At 38.6% G+C, this 27,143-nt stretch overlaps 1 protein-coding gene across 1 annotated transcript in view; it reads right to left on the bottom strand.

The window, feature by feature from the left end:
• Positions 1–3,725: 3,725 nt before the first annotated feature.
• Positions 3,726–27,143, bottom strand: part of FAT1 (FAT atypical cadherin 1) — a 144,555-nt gene continuing 121,137 nt past the window's right edge. Inside the window, exons 23-29 of the mRNA XM_042467151.1 lie at positions 26,939–27,096; positions 24,318–24,780; positions 21,215–21,368; positions 20,552–20,662; positions 15,597–16,225; positions 13,837–13,974; positions 3,726–5,228 (exon numbers count right to left, since the gene is read on the bottom strand). Of these exons, the coding sequence (XP_042323085.1) occupies positions 4,603–5,228; positions 13,837–13,974; positions 15,597–16,225; positions 20,552–20,662; positions 21,215–21,368; positions 24,318–24,780; positions 26,939–27,096 (2,279 nt within the window). The 3' untranslated portion in view covers positions 3,726–4,602. The remainder of the gene's footprint in view (positions 5,229–13,836; positions 13,975–15,596; positions 16,226–20,551; positions 20,663–21,214; positions 21,369–24,317; positions 24,781–26,938; positions 27,097–27,143) is intronic.

The raw sequence follows: 27,143 nt of genomic DNA, 5'->3' as shown, positions 1-27,143 counted from the left end.
GAATTATTGGCAGTGCATGTGCCTGTTCTGTTTACTTCCTTTGAGCTGGCAATGTGTGCTTTACTTGCACGATTTGGTTATTTTAGAAATAATTTGGGAGCAGCAGTCCAGAAAAGATGCTGCTGCTGAAGCGCAAGGCAAATTTCAGTCCACTGGCATCAAAACTTATAATGAAGATGATAATAAAATGTGAATGCAAATAATAAAATGTGAATGGAAACCAATGGATGGGTGAATGGTGACAGTAGAATACCTAATTTTGCTGTCTTTATGAGACAGAAAAAAATGTATTGGTGAATATGAGATGGAAAGTTCCAAACACAAATTACATGGAAATAAAAGCAAAGAAAAAAGAAAACTGCCCAGTTTTCAGATTCCCAACAAAAGAAGACAGCAAAGAATCCTCTCTGGTAGTATTCAGCTCCTCCCCCCATTTCCAAGATCTCATATTTCAGAGTAAAATGAAATTACAGTATCATCAAGTCCCTTTCTCTACTCTCGCATTGTTAAGCAGGAAACGTAAATGGACTTTCAGGATTCAGATAGGAGGCTTTGACAAACTCCAGTGCTCTGTTTTGACTAATTTATCATCAGTTTCAATTTGTACCATTTGATGATGATGAAGAGCTTGATGAGCAAACTGTGTTTAATTCAGCCTCCCGCAGCCTGATATCTTGGGATGTCTTGGGATGCAATTAGCATCATCCACAGCCCACATGGGGCCAATTCTACACTGGCTAGGGAAGACAGCGCTCACAATCAAAATCACCTGCAAAACTATCAAGTGTTTATAAAGTAAGAAAAGATACAGATAATAAGACATCCCATTAATAATTATATATTTAAATAGAACAGCCTTTTAAAAACACTTCCGCCCCCCCCCTTCCACAGGATATTTTTAGTTGTCCAGCTCCAGCAACAGATGTTTTCTTCATGAGCAGATTAGCCAGAGTGGATAAACACACAACTGCCAGTTTAAAGGTTTCCAAACCCTGGTAAAGATGAGGTGTTTCAAAAGCAGGCCACTGCAGAAGAGGTGGGTGCCCTTCTCCTCCGCACTCTCCTGGTAGGCAGACCTGGTACATTTCAGCTGCTAGTTCGGCTGTGTTTTATTTTATTTTATTAAACACACATACAAATATAAAACGCTTGTTTTTGAGGGGTTGAGTTACTTTGGGGCATTAGGGGAAGCAAACTGCCTCATTTTAGAGTTGTTGATTTTCATGAGAAAAACTGCCCCCAACTTGACCCTTCTCCCAAAATAGTGGGATTCTAGCGATTCAAGAGTTGCACTGCATGTGGCCTATGGATGTCACTCTGTTCATCCCTGATGGAGATGAGGAAAGCATGGTTGAGTTGGAATGCAACTTAAAGATTCTTCCTTGTGATTGGCTCTATGATGTCTTCCATTGCAGATTCTTGTTCTGATGGAACACATTTCCAAGTGTGATGCTTCAAGAACTCATAGTGGTGTGAGAACTCACAAGACCGTAAACTTTGTTAATATTTGAGAAGTTGACTCCTCTAACACTAATGTTTGTTTCTCTTCACCAGACAGAAAAGTGTCATTAGCACTTTAGTTCATTAGCTTGTGGGTTTGCAAAATGCCCGTTTATTATTATCATTTTTTAAAAATGTAGATGCTACAGATGGAATTTGGGATCCCTGGTTCCTGCATGCAAAACATGCCCTACACCACTCATCTTTGCAGACTATGGCGCGTTACAGATGCGCCGAAGGGGCATATTAGGGTTAGGAAGGGGCGTGGTAGGGTTGAGAAGGGGCGTCCCTTCCAGACGCCCCTCAACCCTAGTACAGACCGAGTCCGTACAAAATGGCGACACCCATCCACACGAGGGCCGCCATTTTGACGTCATGGACATGTAGTGTCCAGACATCACACGGCAGAAGTGACACCGCGAGTGCGCAACTAGCACCTCACGGCGCCACTTCTGGGCCGCAGAAAGAAGCGCCATTTTGGCACTTTTCTTGCTGCGCCCGGGAACTGTGCAGTTTGGACACTGTGGTTCCCAGACGCAGCAACATTTTGGGCGGTCTGTAACACACCTATGTTTATTGACTATAAATGAAGTGGCAGAAATGATTCAGTTATAGGTGAAAATATTCTGCTTAATCGCAGATATGCTCAAGACATTTCTGGTTAAGAGTCTTACACCTTTGATTTAATGACTGATCCATCTGCTGCTGTACTTGCAATGTCCACTAACCAGAAAACTTGCTTCTCAACAAACCTTTAACAAACAAGGTGTTTTTAGGATGAGTGAAGTGCACATGTTGGTGATGACTGAAAGAAAAAGAGATGCAAATCAATAAGCAAATGTAATTCAACGGATTGTAAGAAGAGATCCTATGTATTAGGATTTCTTGACAGTTTCCAGGCATGTTGGATCCCCCACCCTCAGCCATCATTATGGCATATATCTAAAAAGACACAAAAAGCCTTTTTAAGGATCTATTAAAATGTGCTCCTAGAGGTCAATGATGATGAACCCCATGCCATTTCATGGTTTAAGTAAAAACTTACATATCAGACTGAATTAATGTGATTCAGCAAATTAACAATCTGATTTAGCTGTGTGAATATATTCACATCCTCATTGCTAATAGCCAGCATTAAAAATATTTTTTTTAAAAAAATAATTTTTAAACTTTATGTTCCAGGAAGTGTTGGTGAGGTTTGGGTGTGAGGTTTGGGTGTAATGTTAATGGAATTGTATATTACTGTTATTTCCTGTTATACTGTTTAAGAGTCCAGATGTTGTTTGGTATGTATTATTACTTGCACGGTTCTTTGAACTGCAGGTCAAAGAACTCAGTCAGGGCTGTCAATCATTTTTGTTCTAGAGTTTTGAAATCTCGGTAAGCCATATACTCTTCTTTTGGCAAAAGGTAGTTGTATCAGATAAGCTACTGTCAAAATGATTCTACAAGATGCATAGTGCATATTATCTTAATGGCATTTAGCCACTCTTTAAGTGGAAGAGACTGACAACATATTGCAGCATGTATGTTTTTAAATGAACTGGAAAGCTAGTTGGTAATGAAGCTGTGCAATTATGTTAAGATTACTATAAAGTGCTTACGCTTCAAAGCTAGCATTATGTTCTATAATGGAAGAGTGAATACCCCAGCAAATGCATAATGTGTCCCATCCTGAGATGGGAACACTTACTTGGACAGAAAATCTTACAACTTATTAGGTACTTACACTATTATGTGAACAATAAACATGATTAAGTTTCTACTAAGATTTCAATGACACTGCTACTCTTTACCTTCTAAATATACAACAGCATTACAAGTACTAAATGCAAACCTGAAATGAACTGGCAATGATCAAAAACAATAATATGTTTCCAGGAACCATTTATGTCAGCAACATTTTGGACATCTTCCAAATAAATGATGCATAGAGTTATGCTCTGTAAAGAAAACATAAAACAATTTACCATAGTGCAAAATCAGAGCATTAAAAAAGGAGAACTGCAATGTTATGCTCATTCTTAAATATGACATCCATTCCTTTTATTTGTGTTATCCAGACCAATGTTTTTGGACTTTAAATAAGTAGGCTCACAGTGCCATCTAGTGGATATGTAAAATGCAGTTTAAGTATCATTTTTAGTAGCAAACAGCAAGTTGCATGTCTGCAATATTAGACCCATATTTTAGATAGGAGATTGATAGAGTAACCAAAGCTTGAGTATTTTATTAATAATTTATTGTCAGTAAGAAAGACTGGCTAATGGTAGATTTCAGTAAAAACCTTTACAAGACCGTTGCATCACAAATATACAGACACTATAAAAACTGTGCCAAGTGGTTTTGGTTCTAAACAGGTATGCAGTGGGCTCCCAACACACTTTTCATGAAAGGAAAAAAATGTTTACTGTTCTAGAGTACACAAACCTATGTAGGACATTTTTCTGTTTCTTGCTGGGAAAACATCTGATGTCTTTTACAAGTGGAAATTATGTACACTTGGAAATGCAGGGTTACACTGAAGTCCATAAATGAAATGTTAAACATTTGTGAGAAGGAACAGAAATACAGCGAATTCCTGAATGTAATATAAACCCAGGGGAGGAGGAAGTGGGTTTGGTTTAATGGCACACTAAACACCACTAAAATCAGTGGAAATCAAATGGAAATTATCTACAAAAATCTAATTAAAATTAATGAAATCAAAACTGTACATAAAATTTACAAAGAGATAAGATAAAAATGATTTGTTCTCGAATGATATAAATACATTTATCATGCTAAAATGACAAAGTGGTATGTGTTTTTGCTTTCTTTCTTTAACATAGACAATGTAGGTACAAAAAACACTGGGGGAGGGGTGGCACAGCCAGTGGGAGACCTGTGACCAGTCAAACTGCAGGAGGTCAGAAAATGGAGGATTGGTTAATACATTGAAATGAACCATATGATCCAGTGCAGCCATGCCAGTTTTAGCTCACTGAAAGAAAAGCGCTCAAGCACTGCCAAGGGGAAAAAAAATAAGCTCTCCAAGATTTCTCTAGAATCCTTTAATTTTTAAGTTCATTAACATCCAGGCACTTTTAACGAGGAAGAGTGTCAGACTTCTGTGTGCTGCTGAGGATCGAGTGGCGGAATGATCACCTCTTCAAAATGTCCATCATCTCCACTCTCATAGTCACTCATCATGACCTCAGACTCCATTTCACAGCATGCCGACACATCGGAACACGAAGCTGTGGAAGCGTACACAGACATGGACATGTTGTCTACAGGGGGTGCTTCAAAGTCTCTACTGTATCCTACAGCATAAGGATCGTATGGTTCTTTATAATTACTGGAGACTCCATTGGCTGTGTTCTGAGGTTCCGACATGTCTGAAGGATAGTGATGGGGAAGATACTGGTTGAGGTTGAACCTTTGCCTGCTCCTTGAAGAGGATCCCAAGCTACCCATAGTAGACATGTCCCTGGACTGCTGTATTGAGTCAAACTGATCACTGTATTCAGGTGGTAGCGGTGGAAGGTCGTCAGGCACTGGGAAGTCATCTGGAGGAGGTGGGAAGTCACTCTCGATGTCATAACCTCCAGGGTAATAGTCTGCATCGATGGAGTTTGGATCTGTATACAGGGGTGCTGGCTCTTCAATCACTTCATAATTTGGATACTCCTGTATGCCAGGCAGTTGGACATTTGGCATCCAGTCAGATGTATCCCAGTGATATCCTGTAAAGCAGAAACAAGAATGGGTTTCAATACCCAGGCCATGGGACAATCATAAAACCAGAGGGAAACACCAATACACTGCACAAAGGACAAGACAACCATCAATGATTAGAGGAAAAGCATAATTGGAGTAGTCTAATGATGCCTCTCCCCCGTTAACAAAAGCATTCAGTGTTACAACCACAAGTTCACAGTGTGCCATGCAATAGATAGTTTATTATTCATAGATTGGCTATAATTTCAACATACCTCACCCTAAATTAAGAGGAGCTATAGGCCACCCTAAGGAATGAGCTGATACACAATGGCAGAAAATCATTCTATATTTTACACAAAGTGTAAAACAGTCTCTCTTGTTCTCATTAAATAACTACTGCTAGTGCACAGCAGGGAGCCAGCATATGGGAGTGGTTTGAGTGTTGGACTAGGGCTGTGGGAGACCAGGATTGGTATTCCTGTTCAGCCATGGAAACCCACTGGGTGACCTTGGACAAATCCTATTCTGTCAGCCAAAGCTGAAGGCAATGGTAAACCTCGTCTGAATATATCTTGCCAAGAAAACCTTGTGATAAGGTTGTTGTAGGTTAGAGCTGACTTGGATGAGAATAAAAATAACAAAGTATGTGGCAGCCAATTACTAAAACATTTTGTGCTCTGAATGTACATTGTGACCCCAACTACAAGAAAAATGAGGTCTGACTTGATCTAACAATAATCACACCAATGGTGTTTATTCAGGGGCCAGAACTGCAGGATTTGACCATTAGCATCAATGGGAATAGGGTAACTAATAAACTTGGTTCACTGATTTCAATGAGTTTAAAACAGGAATCCTGGAGGATTTTATTTGATCTGCATTTTTATAGTGAACCAATTTAATTCCACTTTTCTGTTTCACTGGTAGAGTGGAACACAGTCCTTGCTCAGACTGTACACTTTACTGAATTCTGTGATAAAGAATTTTGGTCTGTTAAAAAATGAATAAAAATACACATTTTAGGGAAAATGTGTATTTTCAGGTAAATGCATTTAAGTTAGATGTGGATTTTTAAAAACAAATTCACTGGACCAAATAGAAATGAAGCAGATTGAGCACATACAAAACTGAAAAGGAATGGAAACATACTGCTCGGCCTACCTCTATTTTTAAAGCACATTAAGTTTTCTGGATTAGGGACAATATAAATTCAGGGTTCTCCAATTGGTAAATTATCAAGAACATTTATTGGTTTGTCACTAATTATTGCCCATCAGCTCAACAAGTAATTTTTACTATTAAAATATTATTGGGTATTTGGGCTTTTAAAAAATAAAGTCTATTAGTAAAGACATTCAAGCATTCAAATGTGAAACCAAAATCTCAGAAAAGTAGTAATCTTATCATGCACAAGTTGTAATATTGCTTTGAATTGTAGAACAAGTATTGCACTGGAAACAAAAATACAACTTGTTTGAGTGGTAAAACACATCACTGTGTTACATCAAGCATCTTAATTTTGTGATAGCTTAGGAAATCTATAGCACTACAAAACAAGTTTAATATCTGGTAAACTGAAGAAATTACTGTACAAACACATTCAGCAAACAACCAAGGGCAGGTTAGTGTTGGGAGCAAATATTAACAGGAACCATTCAGTGAATGTCAATGAACAACTACATGCAGAAGTCACCTCTTGAATTGCTCAGGTCAGGAACAGCAAAAGACTCTTTAGATGGCAAAGTAAAGAGAGAGGGAAGAAAATAGGTGCAGTTAGGAACCAAATCATTAAAAAAATCCCTGAAGGCCTCCAAACAGTATTAACATATGTGGTGGTAATGGCATGACGTAAAAACACACCTCTACTTTTGCCTGTTCCAGCTAAGAGAGAAAGGCTAGAGTTTAAAGCTGAGATCTGAAGAGACCCTTTGGACTATTATCTGAAACTCCACACAGTTCAAAAAACAAAACAAAAACATGTCATGATGAATGATCTCAGAAAGTAACAAAAGTGCATCTGCTCTTGACTGAGTTGGACTTATGCAATATAGTTTTATGCCTGTATTTTTTATGGCCCATTCTAGAATTCTGCACAAAAAATAGCTAAATGGATTGCAGAAATAGTATGTATTACAGCAGGTATGGGTAACTGGCGGCTGATCAGATGAGGTCTGCAGGAACTTGCCAATAAACTGCAGTCAAGTGAACAGTTTCCCCGCCTCTAAGTCACTGGCATCTGCTTTCAAACCTAACTGTAGTGTGTATGTAGCCAGCGTGAGGCACGATTGGATGGAGGCAGCTGGGAAAGAAGTTTTAAGCACTGCACTGGGATACTTCTCAAAACTCTCCCTCTGCATAGCAATTAAGGCATGGCATGTTTGCCATTAGTAACAATGGAAGGTTTTTTTTTAATTAAACCTAATTGGTGGGAGAATCTCTATGTGTTTGGTGTGTAAGTATATTGAGCCCTTGTGTGCAGCATCTGGATACTCTTCCCCCTATGGCTTTGGTTCTATATGCTCTTTATAGGACTCACCCATTATGACATGCTTCCCATGTTAAACAGTTTTTTAACATCTTCCTTTTTTACTGCAGAGGGTTTTTTTTTGTCTTTGGGGATAAGGGGGGGCATACTGTTGTGTTAAACCTTGAGGCTCACTGCATCCTTCAGAAACCTCCCCCCTTAAGGGTACAATTAATCTATGAATCTATGAAATTTAGCTACCTACAGATTCACAGAATGAGTCTGCTATCAATCTCTGTTATAGATTCTATAGGAACTATCTTCCCAACCTTTTCGTCTCACATAGATCTAAGGGCTCTACAGAGCACAGGCTGGGAACGGCTGCTCTATGTTATAGGTTTGCTAGGAACCATCTTCATATCTCTTTGTGATTTATGCTTTTAGAAATGCCTTATTGCAACTAAAATCCAATGTAAGCATGCAGAACGGAAGCATACTTTGTGTACCATACCTTCATTTCCCTGTGGTTCCCCCTGCCATGCGTTTTATAACTATGTGCTTTATCCAGCTTGATGTTGGTGGAATAATGAATCAAGATCCAGCAATCCCTGTTTGGACAGACAGCTATGTATGGTGGCTGCTTAAGAAGTACCACATACTGATGATAACCCAGGCTGGGAAACTGCTGTCTGCAATTAAACTATTGTTGAATAACAAGCCTCAGCCTCTGTAGCCAGCATAGCCAAAAGTGAGGGATTATGCAGTCTAACAACATCTGGAGGGCCACAGTTACCCAGTCCTGCCCTAATGAAATCCACAGTGATCACTTATAGGATTTGGTCACATGCCCCATCAAGCATTGCTATCTACTTGCAACCACCTAAAATACTCAGGGAAATGGAAAATCTTAACTGTTAGTTGTCCATACAGAGTTTAGATGATTTTAAGCAGCTGTAACAAAGCAACCCCACAGTATGTGGTTGTAACTCCCAACTTATTAATACAGATATAGAATGTTGTATGCGAAGAAATGGATTGAAGCAACATTTATTTCAACTGACTAGACTAGTTTTTGTAGCATTGATGGAAGATAGAAAGATAAAAATATATGTTCTCCCACCAACCACCCTGCTTTAAGGTAGGAACTTAGTATAAACAAAACATCTAGATGCACTGGGAATTAATGAGACACTCTGCAGGATTTTAAGAAGGAAACAAAATTTAACGATGATATTGATCTACTTTCTATTTTGTATACTTCAGACAAGGTCACAGTTATTGCTGCTGTTTCTAGGTAATGCTCCCTGAGTGTATTCGTAAGGATTACATTCAGTAATCTTTATAAATCTTGTATATTAAATCATATTATTATTACCTTTATTGGTATTCCTCCAGTAAATTAATTGCATTTAAAGCAGTGACTTGGCAGCTTAGGGCTCAATCACTGGGCCACACCAGCTCTGAAACTGTACTCATTTAGTTAGCCAGCTGTTTAAGAAAAAATAATTTTTCAACAGTTTTAATGCACTGGCATATTACCAGTTTTATCAACTTTCTGCCTCTATCTACTATCTTTAACTGAACTGCATTCTTTCCACTCTGGTTTCTAAGACCAATGTGGGTACAATTCAAATTGTGCTTCCTAATTGTTCTGGGGCTTTTGGGTGTCCCATATACCAGATAATTTAGGATTAGGAAAGGCTTCAAAGATACAGTATATTAAAATTCTAATTTTCAAAAAACTAAGAAAAAGCTGGTATTGCATGCTGCACATCTCAGGGTAGATATTATTTTGGAATCTCCATCTGATTCATCTTTCGACTGTATGCTTTAGGATCTGAATGGTAACTCCCAGACATTCTTGAGACATATGTAAGGGTAGTGGTGAAGAACTGCACTGCAATAATCAGATGACCTTTTAATATAGATTACTGTTTTTCACATAGGAGAGACAGAGAATTTCCCCAAACCATCTGGTGCACATCTGAGATATTCTGAATCAGTATTTGGTCTCAAGGAAGTCCTAATCCAGAATCAGTTGTGGTAGGCTAGTGAGCTGTGTTTAGCTGAAAGGTGTTACAGTGATTGGGTTGTAACCCTGCCACTTCATTCCATTCCTGACCTCCCCAAATTGACAAGAAGGTCTGAAAAGGAGCTGCAAGAATGCTGAACAGGACTACAGAGGGACATGAAGTTTCAAGCCTTGTTTAACCAGGCTTTTCTTATTAGCCATATTTGGCTCCAACTTTTTTTCAAACCATTTCTGGTAAAGTTAGGGTGTTGGGAGTAGAGGGGGCAGGGCAGTGTGTTTTATACTCATGTAGAAACATGATTATTTGAAAAATAGCTAAGGTCGCGAAGGGAATTCCTTAACTGTCTTTTACTACATAAACCCCTCTAACCTAAATGACAGTTCCACTACTGCGTGGCTTTACATCATTCATTTCAATGGAGCTAACATAACATGTTTCTTCTGGGCAGGGCTCAGTATCGCTGTGAACATGCTAATATACAATGTCACTTGGTGATCCTTGTGCACATATGTGTAAAGACATGCCTCTTACAAGCAGAGGTGTAAGAGGCACATCTTTAAGACATCTGTATTTATAACTATATAATGCAAACTGAGTACATAAGGCCATTTCTAATAAAAATGCATAAAATAATATATAACACAAATTTTTTATCATATATTACAAGACAAACACATGCAGTGTTCTGCCCAGGCAGTAAATAAAAGTGAAAACTATATACCTTCTTTTCCCACCGAGTCAACAACAGCATTGACAAGGTGTATTACAGTCACTAGGGAAGCTTGCAAAAAGTATAGAAGGAGCAAATCAAAAAAAGAAACCTATGATTAGCAGCAGTTTCAGACAGCATATAACAACATATCAATAACCACAAAGTATTCAACAATTAGCTGTACATGTAATATTTGAAATATTTCAGTTGGCAATAAGCATGTATTCTTTACATGGGCAACCAGACACTGGTACCAGTAACGCTGTTTTAACTAGACAGATATATTCAAAATAATTATCGTTTTGCTCTGATTAATACACTTTGGAGTCCATAAACATCTACAGGCACTCCTATCTACCCAGATATTTTACAAAGGTCATTAGAAGCACAAATGGGTTGTAAAAATGAACATGCACATACATTTTAGCCGCTGCTAGGGTCATTCACACTTTAGTACCTGGGAATGGATAAAAAGCAGAGCCAGCCCTGGTTAGTACTTGCATGGGAGGCCACCAATAAATACCAGGTGCTGTAGGCTATATTTCAGAGGAAGGAACTGGCAAGACCACCTCTGAGTATTCTTTGCCTTAGAAAAACCTTATGAAATTAATGGGATAGCTGTAAGTCAACAGGTGAATTGAATAGTGCAGGATATTCACATGCACAAAGTGCAAAGTAAGTCTGCCCTCCACATTTGCAGCTTCAACTTTTACGGATTTAATTATTTGTGGATTCCAGTCCTCCAGCCTGACTCTGTGGCCAACTTCCACCAGAGATTGTGCTGGAAGACCCAGAGAGTCACTAGGCATGTGTAGGTTCCCCAGCAGAATTCTGTGGTCACCTTCTGGCAGATGTTCCTAGAGAGAGGTTCTTTCTGGTTTTTAAAAAAATAACTAGTGGTTCTTTATTTGTGATTTTCCCACTTTCATAGGGGTACTGTGTCTCTAGCAAATGTGGAGGCCCCACAGTACACGTGCACTGTCTCAATTATGAAAGGCAAACATGGATTTAAATGACTGCTTTTCGACAAGTGCCTGGTCCTACTCTTTCCTTGGCTGTGAAGTTTGTGAAGGAAAAGATTCACTCGAATGGGCATGCATCATTCACCAACTGATACACTGCCTAGGCATTTTACTATTTTATGAAACTCAAAGTATGGGGTAGCCTTCAGGCATGTTTGCATAAATCACCTTCAGGTCTACTGATTTTAAACAAATTCTAGCTTAAAGGTTCAGTCTCTGCTGAAACTGGAAAATTTCATATCAACTCCATAAATGGCTTCTGCTTTGGAAATGTATGTCTCCTTAATGCTCATGCTTACTCCCCTGTGAGCACCTACCCCACCATTCTAGGTCATTGCATGGGATGTTCACAAATAGTCTAACTTGTAAAAGTTACTGAAAAATATAATGGCATGCTAGCAAATGATCTGGCTTCTTTGCAAGTGAGACCAAAGGTGGATCTGGGTGCTATTGCTGAGTGCTGGGAAAGTCTTACAAGAAGTCTGTACTGAGGGTTGGTAAGAAGTGAGAAAGGAAGTATGCACAGCACAGCAGTGGACTGAGATACTGGGATATAAGAAAAGGATAGGAGAAGGACATAAAAACAACCCTGTAACAGATATTATAGAGCTTGGAATTTACCTCCTGGAATACAATTCCCAGAATTCCCCAGCCAGCATTGGCCACAATCCTGGAACTGGAATTCCCCCACCCCAACCAAAAAATGTTCCCAAGCTGTGGATCATGGGAATAAGAGGAATTGGAGTCATTTAGAAGATGAGACCAATGCCATTTTTACAGGGCATGGCTGAGGGTATGTGAAAAGAGGAAGAGTAAAGTATTTGTAGCTGGAACTAGTTAATACAGCAGACATGACAAATACTGGCCATAGTAGAGAATGAGGGAAAGAAAGTAAGGAAATGAAGGATGGAGAGGCTAAGCACAAAATGAAACAAAATTTCACATATAAGTTAGAGATAAGGAAGGTTGGTATATTACTGGTGGAACTGTGAAAGATGAAAAGAGGTAGGTAAGCAACACAGATTGACAGGCAGGGGAGTTGTTAGTAAGAAAATAAAGCTGTAGTGAAGGGAGAAGGCTATGAAATATTCAGCCAAATGATTGGCTACATTTCTCTAGTTAAAAACAATTCAGTTAGCTGAACAGAGATGTTTATCAGGTAAGTATATGTTTAGGGCCACATAGTATCCCTAACTATGATCTTCTATTATGACATTTACCATTTGTATTCCTTACTTTTCACACTATATCACGACTCAGGCTTGCATCCTTCCGAGGTTGCTAAAATGAGTACCCAGATTGTTGGGGACAAATTAGCTTACAGTTGTAAACCGCTTAGACACTGCTTAGGCGGTATGAAGCAGTATATAAATGAAGCTTGTTTGTTTTGTTTGTTTATATTGTAGTGACAAATTTGGAAATTGCAACTAGCCATAGAGAAGAGAACAACACACACTAGTTTAAGTTAAACATGTTTCTAAACACACCCTTTTATTCTACAGCTTTTTAAATAAAAAAGTTCATTTCACCACGTACTAAAAACCACAAATACATACACACATTACACAAACTTAATTGAAAGTGCTGGTGATTGATGAAACTTAGTCTTTTTTTTGGGTTAAGTAATAAAAGGAAGTTTAAAGTGGGTATCACAAATAAATTCATACCCTGAAATCAGTTGACACGATATGTTATAATAAAAAAATACTGTGTGCCTTTTAAATCATTTCCAATTATTTTCCTAAATGTTATAAACAAAAATAGAAATGCGGTAATTTCAGTGGAACAATAACCTAACGAAAGCAAATTCACATAGGACAGGGTCAATTTTAGAATGGTTTCCCTTTTACTGATTACAGAACTTTAGACATGATTCTGTGAAGTGGGAATGTCTTCCATATGTAGATTTGGCATAAACTTGCTCCTTATTGTGGCATAAGTTAGGCAGCAACACAGTTACAATCAAAGCCCTATTGGATGAACTTCCTTCATTACTAAGATAATCAGACTTACAAGCAAGTCCCTCATACTCTGCTTTCACTCAGTACTGCTCTGATCCATATGGGAGCTGAGGCAGCAGCAAGAGGGAAAAAAAGAGGAAACAAATAAAGCTGTAATCCAATTTTAGACATTTTTAAGCTCCACTAACATTCCAAAGTCTAATATTTATACCCCACTGGAACTATTTTACAAAGGAATATTATTATATGAATATAATTACTTCATATCAAATATTAAATTCAATGAGTGCTTAAATGCTTTATAGAGTCAGTCTATGACATTTGCAACATGCACTTTCAAAATGAACATATGTCTTTTGATAGAGGTTGTACAAGAAATAAGTTTCCAATGTGGTGATAAACAGAGGAAGAGAGCAGCAACCATTTGTTTTCTACCTACCATTATCATCACATGACTCTGACTGGAACGAACTAAGGGACTGGACTTCAGACATGCTCTCTCTAGCACTATAAGGCTGAGAAACCTTCTCTTCCAAGGGCTTCTTTGACAGGCAGGAATCCAGATCTACAACTTTAGCTAAAAAAAGAAAAGGGTAATAATATTAGTAGTAGTAAAAACTGAACAAGACTATGAAATATGAATACCTAACAAAATTTAACTAGGATTCTTTTAACCAGCTGACGACGTGCAACCTGTGACAAAATGCTGCATTAACATCACACTTATTCTTCAGGATTTTAATCACCACTATTACTCAAGAGTTGTGTTGTGTTGCTCTAATTTCTTAGGGCATATGTGTGTGTGTGTGGGTGGGGGGGGAACTATGAAAAAAAGAAAATAAAGGGATCATTCCCTGTCTCCAACACATTATTTTGACTGCTGTGCCACTTAGCTTTAGAGAGTTCACAGCAGACTTCCATTTCTCAACCTGAAGTTGACCAAATGACACTCACTGCCACCAGTGTGAGTGGGCGGGCTGATCACTGGCTTTAAAGTGTAATAATGGGAAAAGATAGCTTTTTATTTTCTTTTGATGTGAAACCTCACTGTGTATACCACAGGGAACAGATTTCCTTAAAGACATATTGTGAGGGTAAAATATCAATGCCTGTACTTTCAGCATTTTTCTCTCCCACATTCTTCACCAACATTAGCATATGCATAAATATGTGTCGATTTAGGTTACACTCTTTGCACCTAAGACAGTGGGTGAAAGTCCACAAATACTTATGCCAAATAAAATTTGCTAGTCTTTAAAATGCCACTAGATTCTTTTCTTTTTCTTTTAACCTGATGGCACATATTTCCCCTGCCTCAAACTGAATTATATTTCTTCTAGAATTTTCACTGTGACTGGGCTATGTCTAGTCTTCCACACTCCAAAAGGCAGCAACAAAGACCAGCATGCTTGTCATCATGCATCAGTAAGCTCCTTCTTCTTTTCCATACAATAAGATGATTGATTACAGAATGTTTTTACTGAAGCAGATGGGCAGCAAGGAGTGGCTTCTGGCTGTTCCAGCCATGATCAGCCCGGGACCACGGTGACTGAAAAGCTCACTCTCAAAGCAAGCCACCACCACGGTCCCAGAGCCAGCAGCCAGCAGGAGCAGATACTGAAGAGCTTCATACCAGGCAGAAGCGCTAGTAAATCAACTTTCAAACGCTGAGGAAGTGCCTGGTGCACTTCCTCATCGTCATGGAATCGTCGGCTCCTTCTAGCATCGGTGAATTGTTCAAGGAGATGGCAAAGTTTCGGTTCAAAGGAAATTCTCTCTCTTGGAACAATTCACCGACGCTAGAGGGAGCCAACAATTCCATGATGATGAGGAAGCGCAATGGGTGCTTCCTCAATGTTTGAAGGATGATTTACCAGCGCTTCTGCCTGGTATGAAAATCTTCTAAATCATTTAAACACCACGCCCAAAAACAGCTGGAAGCTGCTTTATTTGGTCAATCTGTTTGGGGCCCATGCCTTGAACCTGAACTATAGAAACTCACAGGCCCTTAGGAGCCATTCATTTGCTGTATATGTTTTTTTCAATGTATAAACTTGATGTCTGGTTTGAATGCTAAATGACTAGTAATGACTCCTTATTTTAAACTCAGAAATCCGCACTACCTACTTCAAAGCAAAGGCTCTCAACATGCTCCTTTTAGCAAAATATTTCCAGTACAAAAGACAGATGGCAGCTTACCGTCATAGTCAAAGTCCCAGCTAGGCTTCTGTATCGAGTCACTGTCGGATGGTGAATTGGATGGAGGAGGGGGAGGTAAATTAGGGGCTACACTGCAGACAGCTACTGCTTTCCTGTGGCCATGAACAGAATCTGGATTAAAAGTAGTAAACTCTGGATGTTCTGGAATAGTGGAACCTTCAAAGGAATTCCTGTCCAAGTTGTTCCTTGAATCACTTGGAATGCTTGGAGTATACGAAATAGGACGAACAGGCACCTGAGGTGGAATGTCAGAATAAATGTTCTTATTCAGTTTTGCATCAAAATATGGTCTTTGCAAGAATGCTGTTGTTGTTCCCAGATGTTTGTCCTCAGGTTCGGGCTGGCTTTTCTTCTTCTTCCTGATTACTCGGCGGCAGAAAACAAAAATCCCAACCAGTATGAAGACTCCTGCTATGAAGATGAGAATGCCAATGAATTCTCCTAAGCTAATGTTCCATGAGGTTGAAATGTATTTGTTAAGAACCTCAGCACAATGCTTCCCTCCAAATCCATGGCTACAGTTACAGTGATAGGCCCCATACGTATTCTCACAGAGAGCACCATTCTGACATGGGTTGTCTACGCACTCATCAACGTCGGTCAAGCACCTATAAGAGACATTAAGGGATGAATGACAGTGACTATTGACACAATGTATAACCATATTACATAGTCACATGTTGATCAATAAACAGAATGAGTGAATGACACAGACTGTTTCTGGTAAAAAAAATCAGCACAAATTATTTTCATTTGGAAATTCATGTGCCAATTTAATTCCTTATTGTTAAAGACTTCATTTTAATTGCATACATTTTTATCTGGCACATCCTCCAAAGGCCACAAGGCAGCACATATTTAGCTAGCACTCTGTTGTTAGTCCCATCTAGAGAAAACCCAATCAACCAATCTCTAGGTCGACTGTAGTCAAAATGTAGGTATCTACATGATTCAGTGAATCTACTGTAATCAGACCTAACAACAGAATTTAGTCCAGGTCTCCTGTTTCTTTTATCCTTACAACACTTCCAAGAAAGAAATTAGACTAAAAACATGATGGATTTAAGATAACCAAGTAAATTTAATGAGAATTTTTTCCCCAGCCTAACTAATTTTCCTTTTATAACTCAAGAGTAGTCAACCTTTGGCCAGAGGGTCACATAAGACCCTTATCCTGACTTTATGTGAGCCTTAAGATCAAACACCTTCTGAACAAGATTGGTTCAGATGACTCTAAGAGTGACCTTTCTCTGCACAAGCAGATCTTTAGGTAGAGAGGAAAAACTGGAGAGAAATATTAAGTGTGTGTGTGTGGGGGGGGGGGGGGAAGGGGGAGGAAGTAACAGTAATAGCAGTACTAGTTTCCTAGTGCTAACATAAATCTTTCTCTTACTGGTGATCAGAGATAGGATATGTGTTTATAAGAAAGTATGTATCATTTATGTTAACACTTTAACACTGCCAGCCAATATATATATATATATAGGGTATCTTTCCATTAAATACTTTTAATTATTTTATATCAATCAGGAATTTTCATTTATTGTAATAAGACAATAGATGCTGATGAAAAACGGTAGCTTCATTGCAGCAAATGGGGACCATTAGTGTTGTTCATACACTATTTAGCACTGCTGAATGATGTATCAGTTTTCTTTTTAATGGGGAAGAGAGATAGCAAATCTTTATTTATTTGGCTGAAAAATATACATTTTTCAGCCAAAAGTCTCCCAGAGCACTTGACAAAACATTTAGAACAACCAATATAAACAAACCATCACAATGACCTAATCAGCAAGAATGTGTTGGTGTAAGAATATAATCTTCTTACACCAACACATTCTTGCTGATTAGGTCATTGTACTATATATGATATATATATATTATCATTATGATATATATTATATATATATATCATGGGAAAATAAAAAGGACTTCACCTGGTGCTTAAAGGAAGTGATAGAAAGATACTGGCTAGAAAGTTTGAAGAACAGGATGGACGTTTCTGCAAAGAACTGAAAGGTTTTGCTGATCACCAACCAAAGGAGCATAGAAAATAGTCTCTGATTATGATCTTAGTATTTAAGGCAAACTTATACTACTTTTAAGACCACTTAGGATTGAAATCAGTATTTTGAACTGATCTGTGGATATGATATAGGAGTCAGTGTAGTTGTTTTAAAATGGGTAAGATATGTCAAATCAGCTCAGTCTCAGTATCTTAATATCCTACTTCAAAATTACAGTTTCCAATCAAGCTTCAAATGAAGACCCACATGGAACACAATGGAGTACTTGAAACAAACAAGTTATCACTGTATGGATAACTGCATTAAAAATCCGTTCTGAAGAAGGGGTATGAGACCACAGTTGTCACTTCAGCTCCCAGAGACATGACTAGCACTCCTAAGGGACAAGTGTGTAGGAAGTATAACACTATTTGACAGAATGAACATCAATGAGTAAGCTCTCACTAGCTTACGAAGACTGGCTTTGAAATACGGCCAGATATTTTGGTGGGGCCAGGAGATTAGAAATAGCTTCCAGGCCAATTCTAACTGAACTTGGTCATACTATCCTACCCAGCCCTCTTCCTCAGTGATAATACCTTCTTCATTCTCAATAGTTTGATGATGCTATGGCCAGTGTGTGTGTGTGTGTGTGTGTGTGTGTGTGTGTGTGTGTGTAGGAAGATTAGAAGCTTTCACCCAGTCTCCTACCAGTGATTGGTATTTACCATTGTTCAGACTGTTATACAAGTAGGCTCAAGAAAAGATAATTTTCTCAAGTGCTGTCAACTGCACTAGCAATGTGGGGAGGGGGCTATGTGGATGGTAGGGAGAGGCTTTCACAGCTACTGGTGTGGAATTATTTGGCTCAGATTATGGATTCACCTTTTAGCACACTGTCAATGTTTACAGGCCTCAGTAACTAGAAGACATTCTGGAATTATTTACTAATGTTAACATAGATAAAATATTGCTCAATTTACCGTGGATGTGATCCATTTCACACCTGTGTTGTGTGTGTGTTGTGTGTCTTCAAGTCATTTCTGACTTATGATGACCCTAAAGTGACCCTATCATGGGCTTTTCTTGGCAAGATTTGTTCAGAGGTTTGCCATTGCCTTCCTCTGATGCTGAGAGCATTGACTTGCCCAGGGTCACCCAAAATGTTTCATGGCCAAGCTGGGAATTGAACCCTAGTCTCCAAAGTAGTTCAATACTCAAATCACAATGATACGCAGGCTCTTATAGTACTCAGTAAATAAGGGCTTTATTCCTGTTAATGGTTCGCATTCTGTTGACTCCTGAAGGTGGACCAAAACTATTCACAACTTTGCTGTACAGTCAGCTCTTCTTATCTACGGATTTTTTATACATGGATTCAAGCATCCACGGTTTGAAAATATTCAAAAGAAGTATAGATTTCAAATATCAAACTTTGATTTTCCATTTTTTATAAGGGACACCATTTTGCTGTGTCATTATATTTAATGGGACTTGAGGATCCACGGATTTTGTTATCCACGGAGAATCTTGAGACCAAACCCCAGCGTATAACAAGGGTCCACCGTATTTCCATGTGGTGTTCTGATAGTGTGTCACCACTAAGTAATTCTTTCTAGGGCTGTTGGACTGTAATTCCCATTATTCTTTGCCATTGTCTAAGATGTTAAGTGTTGGTAGAGGGAGAGTACACACTCCACAACCCTGTTCTCAGAGGAGATCTATCTGATTATGGGGTAGGTCATGATTCTACACTGAAGCCACCACATTTTTAAAGACGAAGAATAGAGGCACTTCAGTCTCACAATTCACATATACTGCAGTCCAACAACAAGAGAGAATGGGAAGAACTCCCACATATGAGCAGTGTCACTCAGAAGTCCAAAACATTTCAAAAAACCAATCAGTTTTGACTTTCATGGGTGTATAGCACTTTCTCCTCCCCTACTTGGAAGTCACATTTTCTGAAAACTATAAATATAAAGAAAATAAATAGAAAGGAGTGGACCCTAAATTATGAAAAATCAAGTGAAAATTATACTGCATTTAAATAGGTTTGAAACTATCAGGTCAAAATTGTTCCCTTTGTTACTGTTAAAAATGCTAGCATTCTTCCATTTATAAAATTATAAAAAAGGATTACAAATCTAATGACTATTCTGTTTGTCTACAATAGAATAGAGAAAATAAAAATCCAGTACATTTCTGTTGATAAATGAAAGAGATACTTTAAAGGAGAGCTAATTGCTGTTTATTTGTCTCCCAGTCTGTTCTAAAAAATACTTATGAACCCTTAAATGTTCTGGTTAAGTGGAAAGCAGCAGGCAATCTGTAAACATCTATAATATCAAGCTTTAGCTGTTGTACCTAATTTTGACAGTATTACTTAATTTTAGAACTAATCTAGCAGAGAGACACTAAATATAGCCATGGTTGACTAGGTTTATTGTTCTTATAATACCAGGAAGCATGTATCTGTCCTTGTTGGGGTGACATGCAAGGTAGCATAAAGTGTAGTTTGCACTACTCCTGTCCTGCTTGTGGACATTTCACAGTCAACTAACTGGCTACTGTGGGCATACTTGACTAAGACCTTTGTTCTGATCCAGCATTGCTCATCTTATATTCTTATTGTCAGATGCAGTGGATAGTGAAAGAAGATTCCCCACCCTCCCGGTCAGTAGCCAGAATAAGATTGCCACAGCTTTTATCAACTGAAGAGTAAGTCTATACCACTGACTGAGAATTCTATGCAAACATATTTCCAGAAACATTTCCAAAGTCAAAATCATGTCCCTTGGTAGCTTTATGGCTATATTTTAAACAAGTACGGGTAGAATATCTATTTACCCTCTTTCACAGACTAATTTTATCTCATATACATAATCCTTGTTTTATAAAAATGAACTATACAAAAGTACCAACCTTTCTCCATGAAAACCTGCCTCACATTCACAAACAGGTCCATCTAAGCTATCAATACACGTGCCACTGTTTTTGCATGGGTTGTCTTTGCAATATGGACCAATCTGACACCTAGGAAAGGAGAGGAAGTATATTGTCAGTTATTTTTTCAATAATAAAAGGGATGCCTCTTGAGTAGCACGAATGTTTGGTTCACTCCCATGTTTGTAACAGAGCTCAGAAGCATTTTGTTGAACTACAACTCTAGTAGCCATGCTGGATTTAGACAGTTGTAGTCTACCTTGGGTGTCTTCACTAACTGCAGAACGTCTTCTCCGTTTTGTACAAACTGTCTTCTAATCTTTCCCCACAAATGTTAGAGAGAAGGGAAGAACTATGTGCATTAGGACTAGTGTCAGAAGAGATGCACAGAAGATTCTCATTTGTCCCCGAGAGATCCTCAGACATGTTATTCTTTTCCTCCCAGTAAAGAAAGAGGATTGCTGGTGTCTGAGTGGGTGCACATATGCATGGCTATGCATGTATGTGCATCCACATAGACATGCATATGCCCCCCAAATCTTGAGGAATACAACCCCAGAGGAAAGACAGAACATAGTAAGGCGGTGGGTGGATGATAATGAAGATTACATTTTATTTTAACCCACAGCAAAGAAGCCATACCTCTGGCCTGTATACAGCCCTCTGCACTGGCAGATGAAATCATCATTGACAGGAATGCAAGTGCCACCATAAAGGCAAGGGTTGGAAGCACATGGGTTGACACTTACATCACAGTGTGTGCCCATAAATAAAGCTGCACACTTACAATAATAGCCTGCAATGAAAAAAGACAGAATTAAACATGGCACAAACCTGTCACTGTGTTTATAAAACAAAACATTATTTTCTGTCACTAATGGAAAAGATAATTTATGGAAACTTTCTAAATCCTAAACCTAAAACAAACACAAAACAAAACACACTCATACAAAAACATCCTACAAGCTATCAAAAAGGTGTAAACAGCCAGAAAATTAATTTGAATAAGGTTTGTTACTAGTGTAACCAGTAAATATGTTTACAGGATCAACTGTTACAATATTAACAGCTGCTGAAGTCATTGCATTTTCCTGTAATCAAAAAACACAACAATTCTATCTTGTTTTCTGAAAGAGTAAAATCATAATGGAAAAATCAAAGCTTTTAAAAGCAGCTTTGAATATCAAATGAAATTACCATGAAATCCCAACAATTATAATGTATAAAGCTAAAGAGTTCAGTCAATTAAATATTTAATGAAACAAAAACATATTGGCTTTAATTCTGGAAGTCAAATGGGTCTGGCTTTAAACAGGTCTCCACTGGAAGAATGTTCCAACATGGCTGGAGCTACCCCTCAGAAGGCCCTGCCTCTCCTGCAGACTTTGCTCTACAGAAAAAGAGAGCCAAGAATAATATGTGGAGCTATACGCTGAAATGGTACTCTGTGATGTGTGAAAGATTCACTTTTGTGACTGGTTGGGGAGGAGTGGAGGGCTGTCTGCCACTATCATTCACACTGCTCCCAACTTATCAGGATGCCAAGAAGAATGGAATAGTGGGATGGCAGAGGCACCACCGCTCAGGATCTAGGCTAAGGAGCAGCACATGCCTCTGACATCAATCAGAACTCATGAGGACATTTCACTGCTTCCGGAGTCATCGGGGGGGGGGGGGGTAAAAATATTTATTTTTTTTGCAAAAAATATGTTTTGTCTTCAGTATCCCAAACGGACCTCTAGAGGGCATGGAGGGTATTTTTATGACATTTGATGACCCTGGAGTAAAAAAAAAAAAAAAAAGGCTTTGCAATTTTTCTTTAAAAAATGGACCCAAAATAACATTTAGGTTGTGTATGGGGACTTCTCCACTGCTTTTTTTGTGCCTCCTCTAAGCACAAATATATCCTTGCATGGTGAGGCCTGTGAGAGAGAAAGGTCTCAGGGATTTGGGAAGAGTTTTGTATCAGTGGCCCAAGACAGATAGGCAGGAAAAAGCAGTTTCTGGCTGCTTTGGGGGTGGGGTGTGCAGATAATGCACATCCTGAAAGTAGCTGTAGGTTGCACAGAGAACACCGCAACCTGGAAGACCTGGCACAAAAGTTGGTATCTGGGTTGTGGACCATGGCGGCAGCCTGGATCAGGCCTGGGCCTGGGTCCATACAGTTGCCACAGTCCTCACCAATCAGAGGCTGACCAGGACAGGAGTGGCCAGAGGCCACTCACTCCAAGCTGCTGGTCTGAGGTTGTGTGTTTATTTTTGATACCCTGGTGACTTTGCCCACTGGGCCAGAAATGACTTGAGAACCAATGAACCATTTTTTTTCACCAAACAGGCTGCAGTGACCTCCATTATCCCAACCCATAGCAAAAACAAAATAGGGGATGTGGGTTCTGCAAACAGAAATAATAATAATAATAATAATAATAATAATAATAATAATAATAATAATAATAATAATAAGATTTATTAACATGCCACCCAATCACTGGGAATCCAGGTGGCTTACAACAGAGGGGATAATAGACGGTTCTCTGTCCTCAGGCTTACAATCTAAAAAGACATGACACAAAAGAAGGGAATGGGGGGGGGGGGATATATTTTAAAATAATTTATTCCCCAAATTCAGCACATTCTTAAATGTTCTGGAGCTTCACATATGCATCTAGAGCATGATAGCACACTTAAGCTACAATGAATAATATAAAAAATAACATACAAGACCTACAGTAGATGAAAGTGATACCCTGCCTTCTGTATATTGTCAATTAGATGAACTCACTACCTTGATCACTGCATTATCAAATTCAACCACTGAGCATCAGAATAGTGTTTATACAGTATCCGTTATCTAGGGATGCGGAGGCTTAGTTGTTAAGATGTCAATTCTGGTGATTAGGTGACTGGAAGGTTGGCAGTTCGAGGCCTGAGTGCTGCATGATGGGGTGAGTTCCTGTCACTAGTCCCAGCTTCTACCAACCTAGCAGTTTGAAAGCATGCAAATGGTGGGAAGGTAACAGTGTTCAGTGCAATCATGTTGGCCACATAACCACCGGAGTAGTCTTCAGACAATACTGGCTCTTCGGCTTAGTAACGAGCACAGCCCCCTACAGTCGGTTATGACTAGACATTCACATCAAGGGACTACCTTTACCTTTATCCCTTATCTGGAATTCCAAAATCAAAAATACTCCAAAATCCAAAACTGTCTACATGGGTGGCTGAAACAGTGACACCTTTGCTTTCAAAAGGTCAGTGTACACAAACTTTGTTTCATGAACAACTTAAAAAATGTAATAATAATAATAATAATAATAATAATAATATTTATTTATATCCCGCCTCTCTACAAAATGCTATCGAGGCGGTTTACAAGATTAAAAATATACAATCCGAACCCTCAATCCGCCCCCCCTTAAAATATAATTAAACAATGTAGAATTTAAAACATAAAACATACTTTAAAACAATACAATAACTGTGGTGAAGTCAGAGGTCAGCAATTAGATATAGCCAGAGAACTATTCAGGAAAGGCCTGAATATTATGTATAAAATTACCTTCAGGCTATATGTGTAAGGTGTATGTGAAACATAAATGAATTTTATGTTTAGACTTGGGTAATCATCAATACGTATATGCAAATAATCCAAAATCTGAAAAAGAATCTGAAATTCATAACACTTTTCATCCCAAGAATTTCAGGTAAGGGAAACTCTACTTGTAAAAGGAAGCAAAGAACTTACCTCCACTGGGTAATGGATTACAAATGCCCCCATTCTGACATGGACTACTTGAACAATCCTCGGTAGTGCTCAGTAAACATCCAGGAGATACATCCACAGATTCTTCCATATGTGCATAAGTCCGAGGTTTGCTGTTTAGTGGCAGTTCTTGACCATTCAGTACAATTGAATCCATACAGCCTCTGAAGCCATTGCTAACCTGAGGGCTCCTTCCATGCCTTGCACTTTGCTGTCGAATGTGACCCCCAAAAAAGACATGGTTGTCTAGGTTCAGTGTCCTTAAACTACCTGGAGCAATACCAGAGGCAGTGTGCACTCTGTCCAGAATCAGTTTGGCATAGTTTCCATCAACTTCAAGAGACACAGAATGCCACTGGCCATCATTGATTTGAATGCTCTGTACTGACACAATTCCAGGACCACTTCCACAGTCAAATTTATATTGTAGCCTCCCATGGTGGATCTAAGCAAAAAGAAACACACACGCACACACACACACATACACACATTAATATACACCAAGGTCCATGGTAGTATTATTTCCAACTGCCCCAACTTGATGTATCTCCAACACTGTAGTTTTTTGTGGGTTTTTCGGGCCATGTTCCGGAAGAGTTTATTCCTGACATTTCACCAGCATCTGTGGCTGGCATCTTCAGACTCCAGCCGCAGATGCTGACAAGATGTCAGGAATAAACTCTTCCAGGACATGGCTACATAGTCCGAAAAAATCACAAAATTACTATGGATACCAGCCATGAAAGCCTTTGACTTCACACTGAAAACACTTTGCTTCCTTATCCACCTGGACCCCTTCACACTACATAAACATAGTGCTATATTATATTATTTAACTGCCATGGAAACATCCTATGGAATCTTGGGAATCTGTTGAGGCCTAGAGCTTTCTGGCTGAGAATTGTAAATACCCTTCCCTAAACTGGAGATCCCAAGACTGAACCAGTTAAAGTGGAATCAAAACAGTACACAAAATTATATCTCAAGTCTATGACAAAGAAGCCCTTTTTACAAAGTCTTTTTTATGTCATTGATCACCCTTTCTCTTCTTCTCCTCTGACTAGCTGGAAGCCTTTTAAACAGCACTGGCATGGGAAGGTTGATGGAGGAATGCTGAAGAAAAATGATGGAAGGGGGGCTGGAGAAACAGAGTGTGAATGAGAAAGTCATTATTGAATGCACTTTGGAAGAAGCCTTTAAGTGGTCTATAGGTCAAAATATTTCTGTTAAGTTATATAAGGCTTAGCTGATGTGGCTGTTTTATTTCACATGTGCATACTGTTAGTTTTGAATAAAAAAAAATCTGCTGAAACATGTTGAACTGCTTTTCTTCTTTGTGGTGCAAGAACCTATCTCTATGCTTTCCATGTCATATATGTCTCTGCCTATTCACACAGTGCCCATGAACACATCTACTTTGTTAAATGAAAGTATGCATGTGATTATTTAGTGTGAGAGGCCCCCTGGCAATGCTAGATTAAGGAATGCATGAACCCCTGTCAGCTGTGATTGCCAAGGAGAGCAGAATGCAGTGCTATGGTATGTCACTAGATCTAACTGCTATGCATTAATATGTGTGTAACAAATAAGTACCAAAATCTTACAAAGCAGAAGCTCTTAGTTAAAATACATTTAAGGGGTGACAATAGGAACATATAATTTATGTATGTTGAACACTCCTATGGTGGACATCTCTTGGGGAACCTCCAGCCTGTCGACCTAATCCATATTTTGGTGGACTGTGGCCCACCAAATATTTGCTTTGTTTCCCTGTGAGATTTCTCTATGCCTTTCTCTGTATGAAGAAGAGAAAATGGATACTGGAGGGGTAGAAACCAGATGATGTCAGAGGAAGAGAAGGCAACATTTCCTTTGATGTCATCAAGTCCTCTCAGTTAGGGCAGTCAAATTCCCAGGAATACATGTTACCTAGTTCTGCTTAGGTTAGGCTAAATTGCAGGGTTTTTTTATTTTGTTTTTTACTTTTCTTTGTTGCTACAGTCAAGAAAGTGCTTGTGCTTATTATTTGCATGTAATTACACATCTAGAGGTTTTGCCTAAATAATGACTTAATATTTTAAATTTTCACATTCCTACTTACCACCATACCAAACCTCTTAACATTTTTCATTCATTTTATCTGTCTCAAATTATTTCAGCACTCTTTTCATAATTCTTTTGTCTATAAACTGTTAGCATCTAGAAGGTTATTGGACAGTTTTAACTATTATAAAAGGCATCAAATATTCTTTTAATTTGTTTAGGCCTAGATTCAATTGTTAGTCACAGCTAGAGCAGATTCAGGAATAAATAGAAACTTGGTAAATCCGCTTATATAAATTCCACTATTAATTTGTCCATGTTAATTGGGACTAATAACTGGATTTAGGTCTTCAGTGTTTTTACTTGCTTAATACAAGATGTTCCCCTCATCCACTGAATATATCCTTTGTAAAATGATTGCAATTAATGCAATCATTCTAAGGCTGAGATTATTTGGATATCAGTTAGATTCAAAAGCAAATATGAAGTAATTTTTTATCGAGGTCTTACTTAATGGTTTTGGGTTGTGTGTTTTAAAAAAAACTTTTGGTGCTATATACCTCTAAAATACTATAGTCTGTTCCACGGGCATACATGACAACTGCATGAGTAGAGTACGTTCTGAGTCTCATACTGAGCTTCATTTCTTCCTTGTTTTCATTTTCCAAAAGACGATATTTCACATAGCTGCTTCCAGTAAAGGTCACTGCTGGTCCAGCTGATATTTTGAAAAAACAAGACAGACAATCAAGATGAGGTTCAAAA

The sequence above is a fragment of the Sceloporus undulatus genome, chromosome 5 (genome assembly GCF_019175285.1).
Source record: "Sceloporus undulatus isolate JIND9_A2432 ecotype Alabama chromosome 5, SceUnd_v1.1, whole genome shotgun sequence".
Taxonomy (NCBI): domain Eukaryota; kingdom Metazoa; phylum Chordata; class Lepidosauria; order Squamata; family Phrynosomatidae; genus Sceloporus; species Sceloporus undulatus.
Note: the sequence above shows the minus strand (reverse complement) of the source record. Positions and strands in the feature narration are given on the sequence as shown.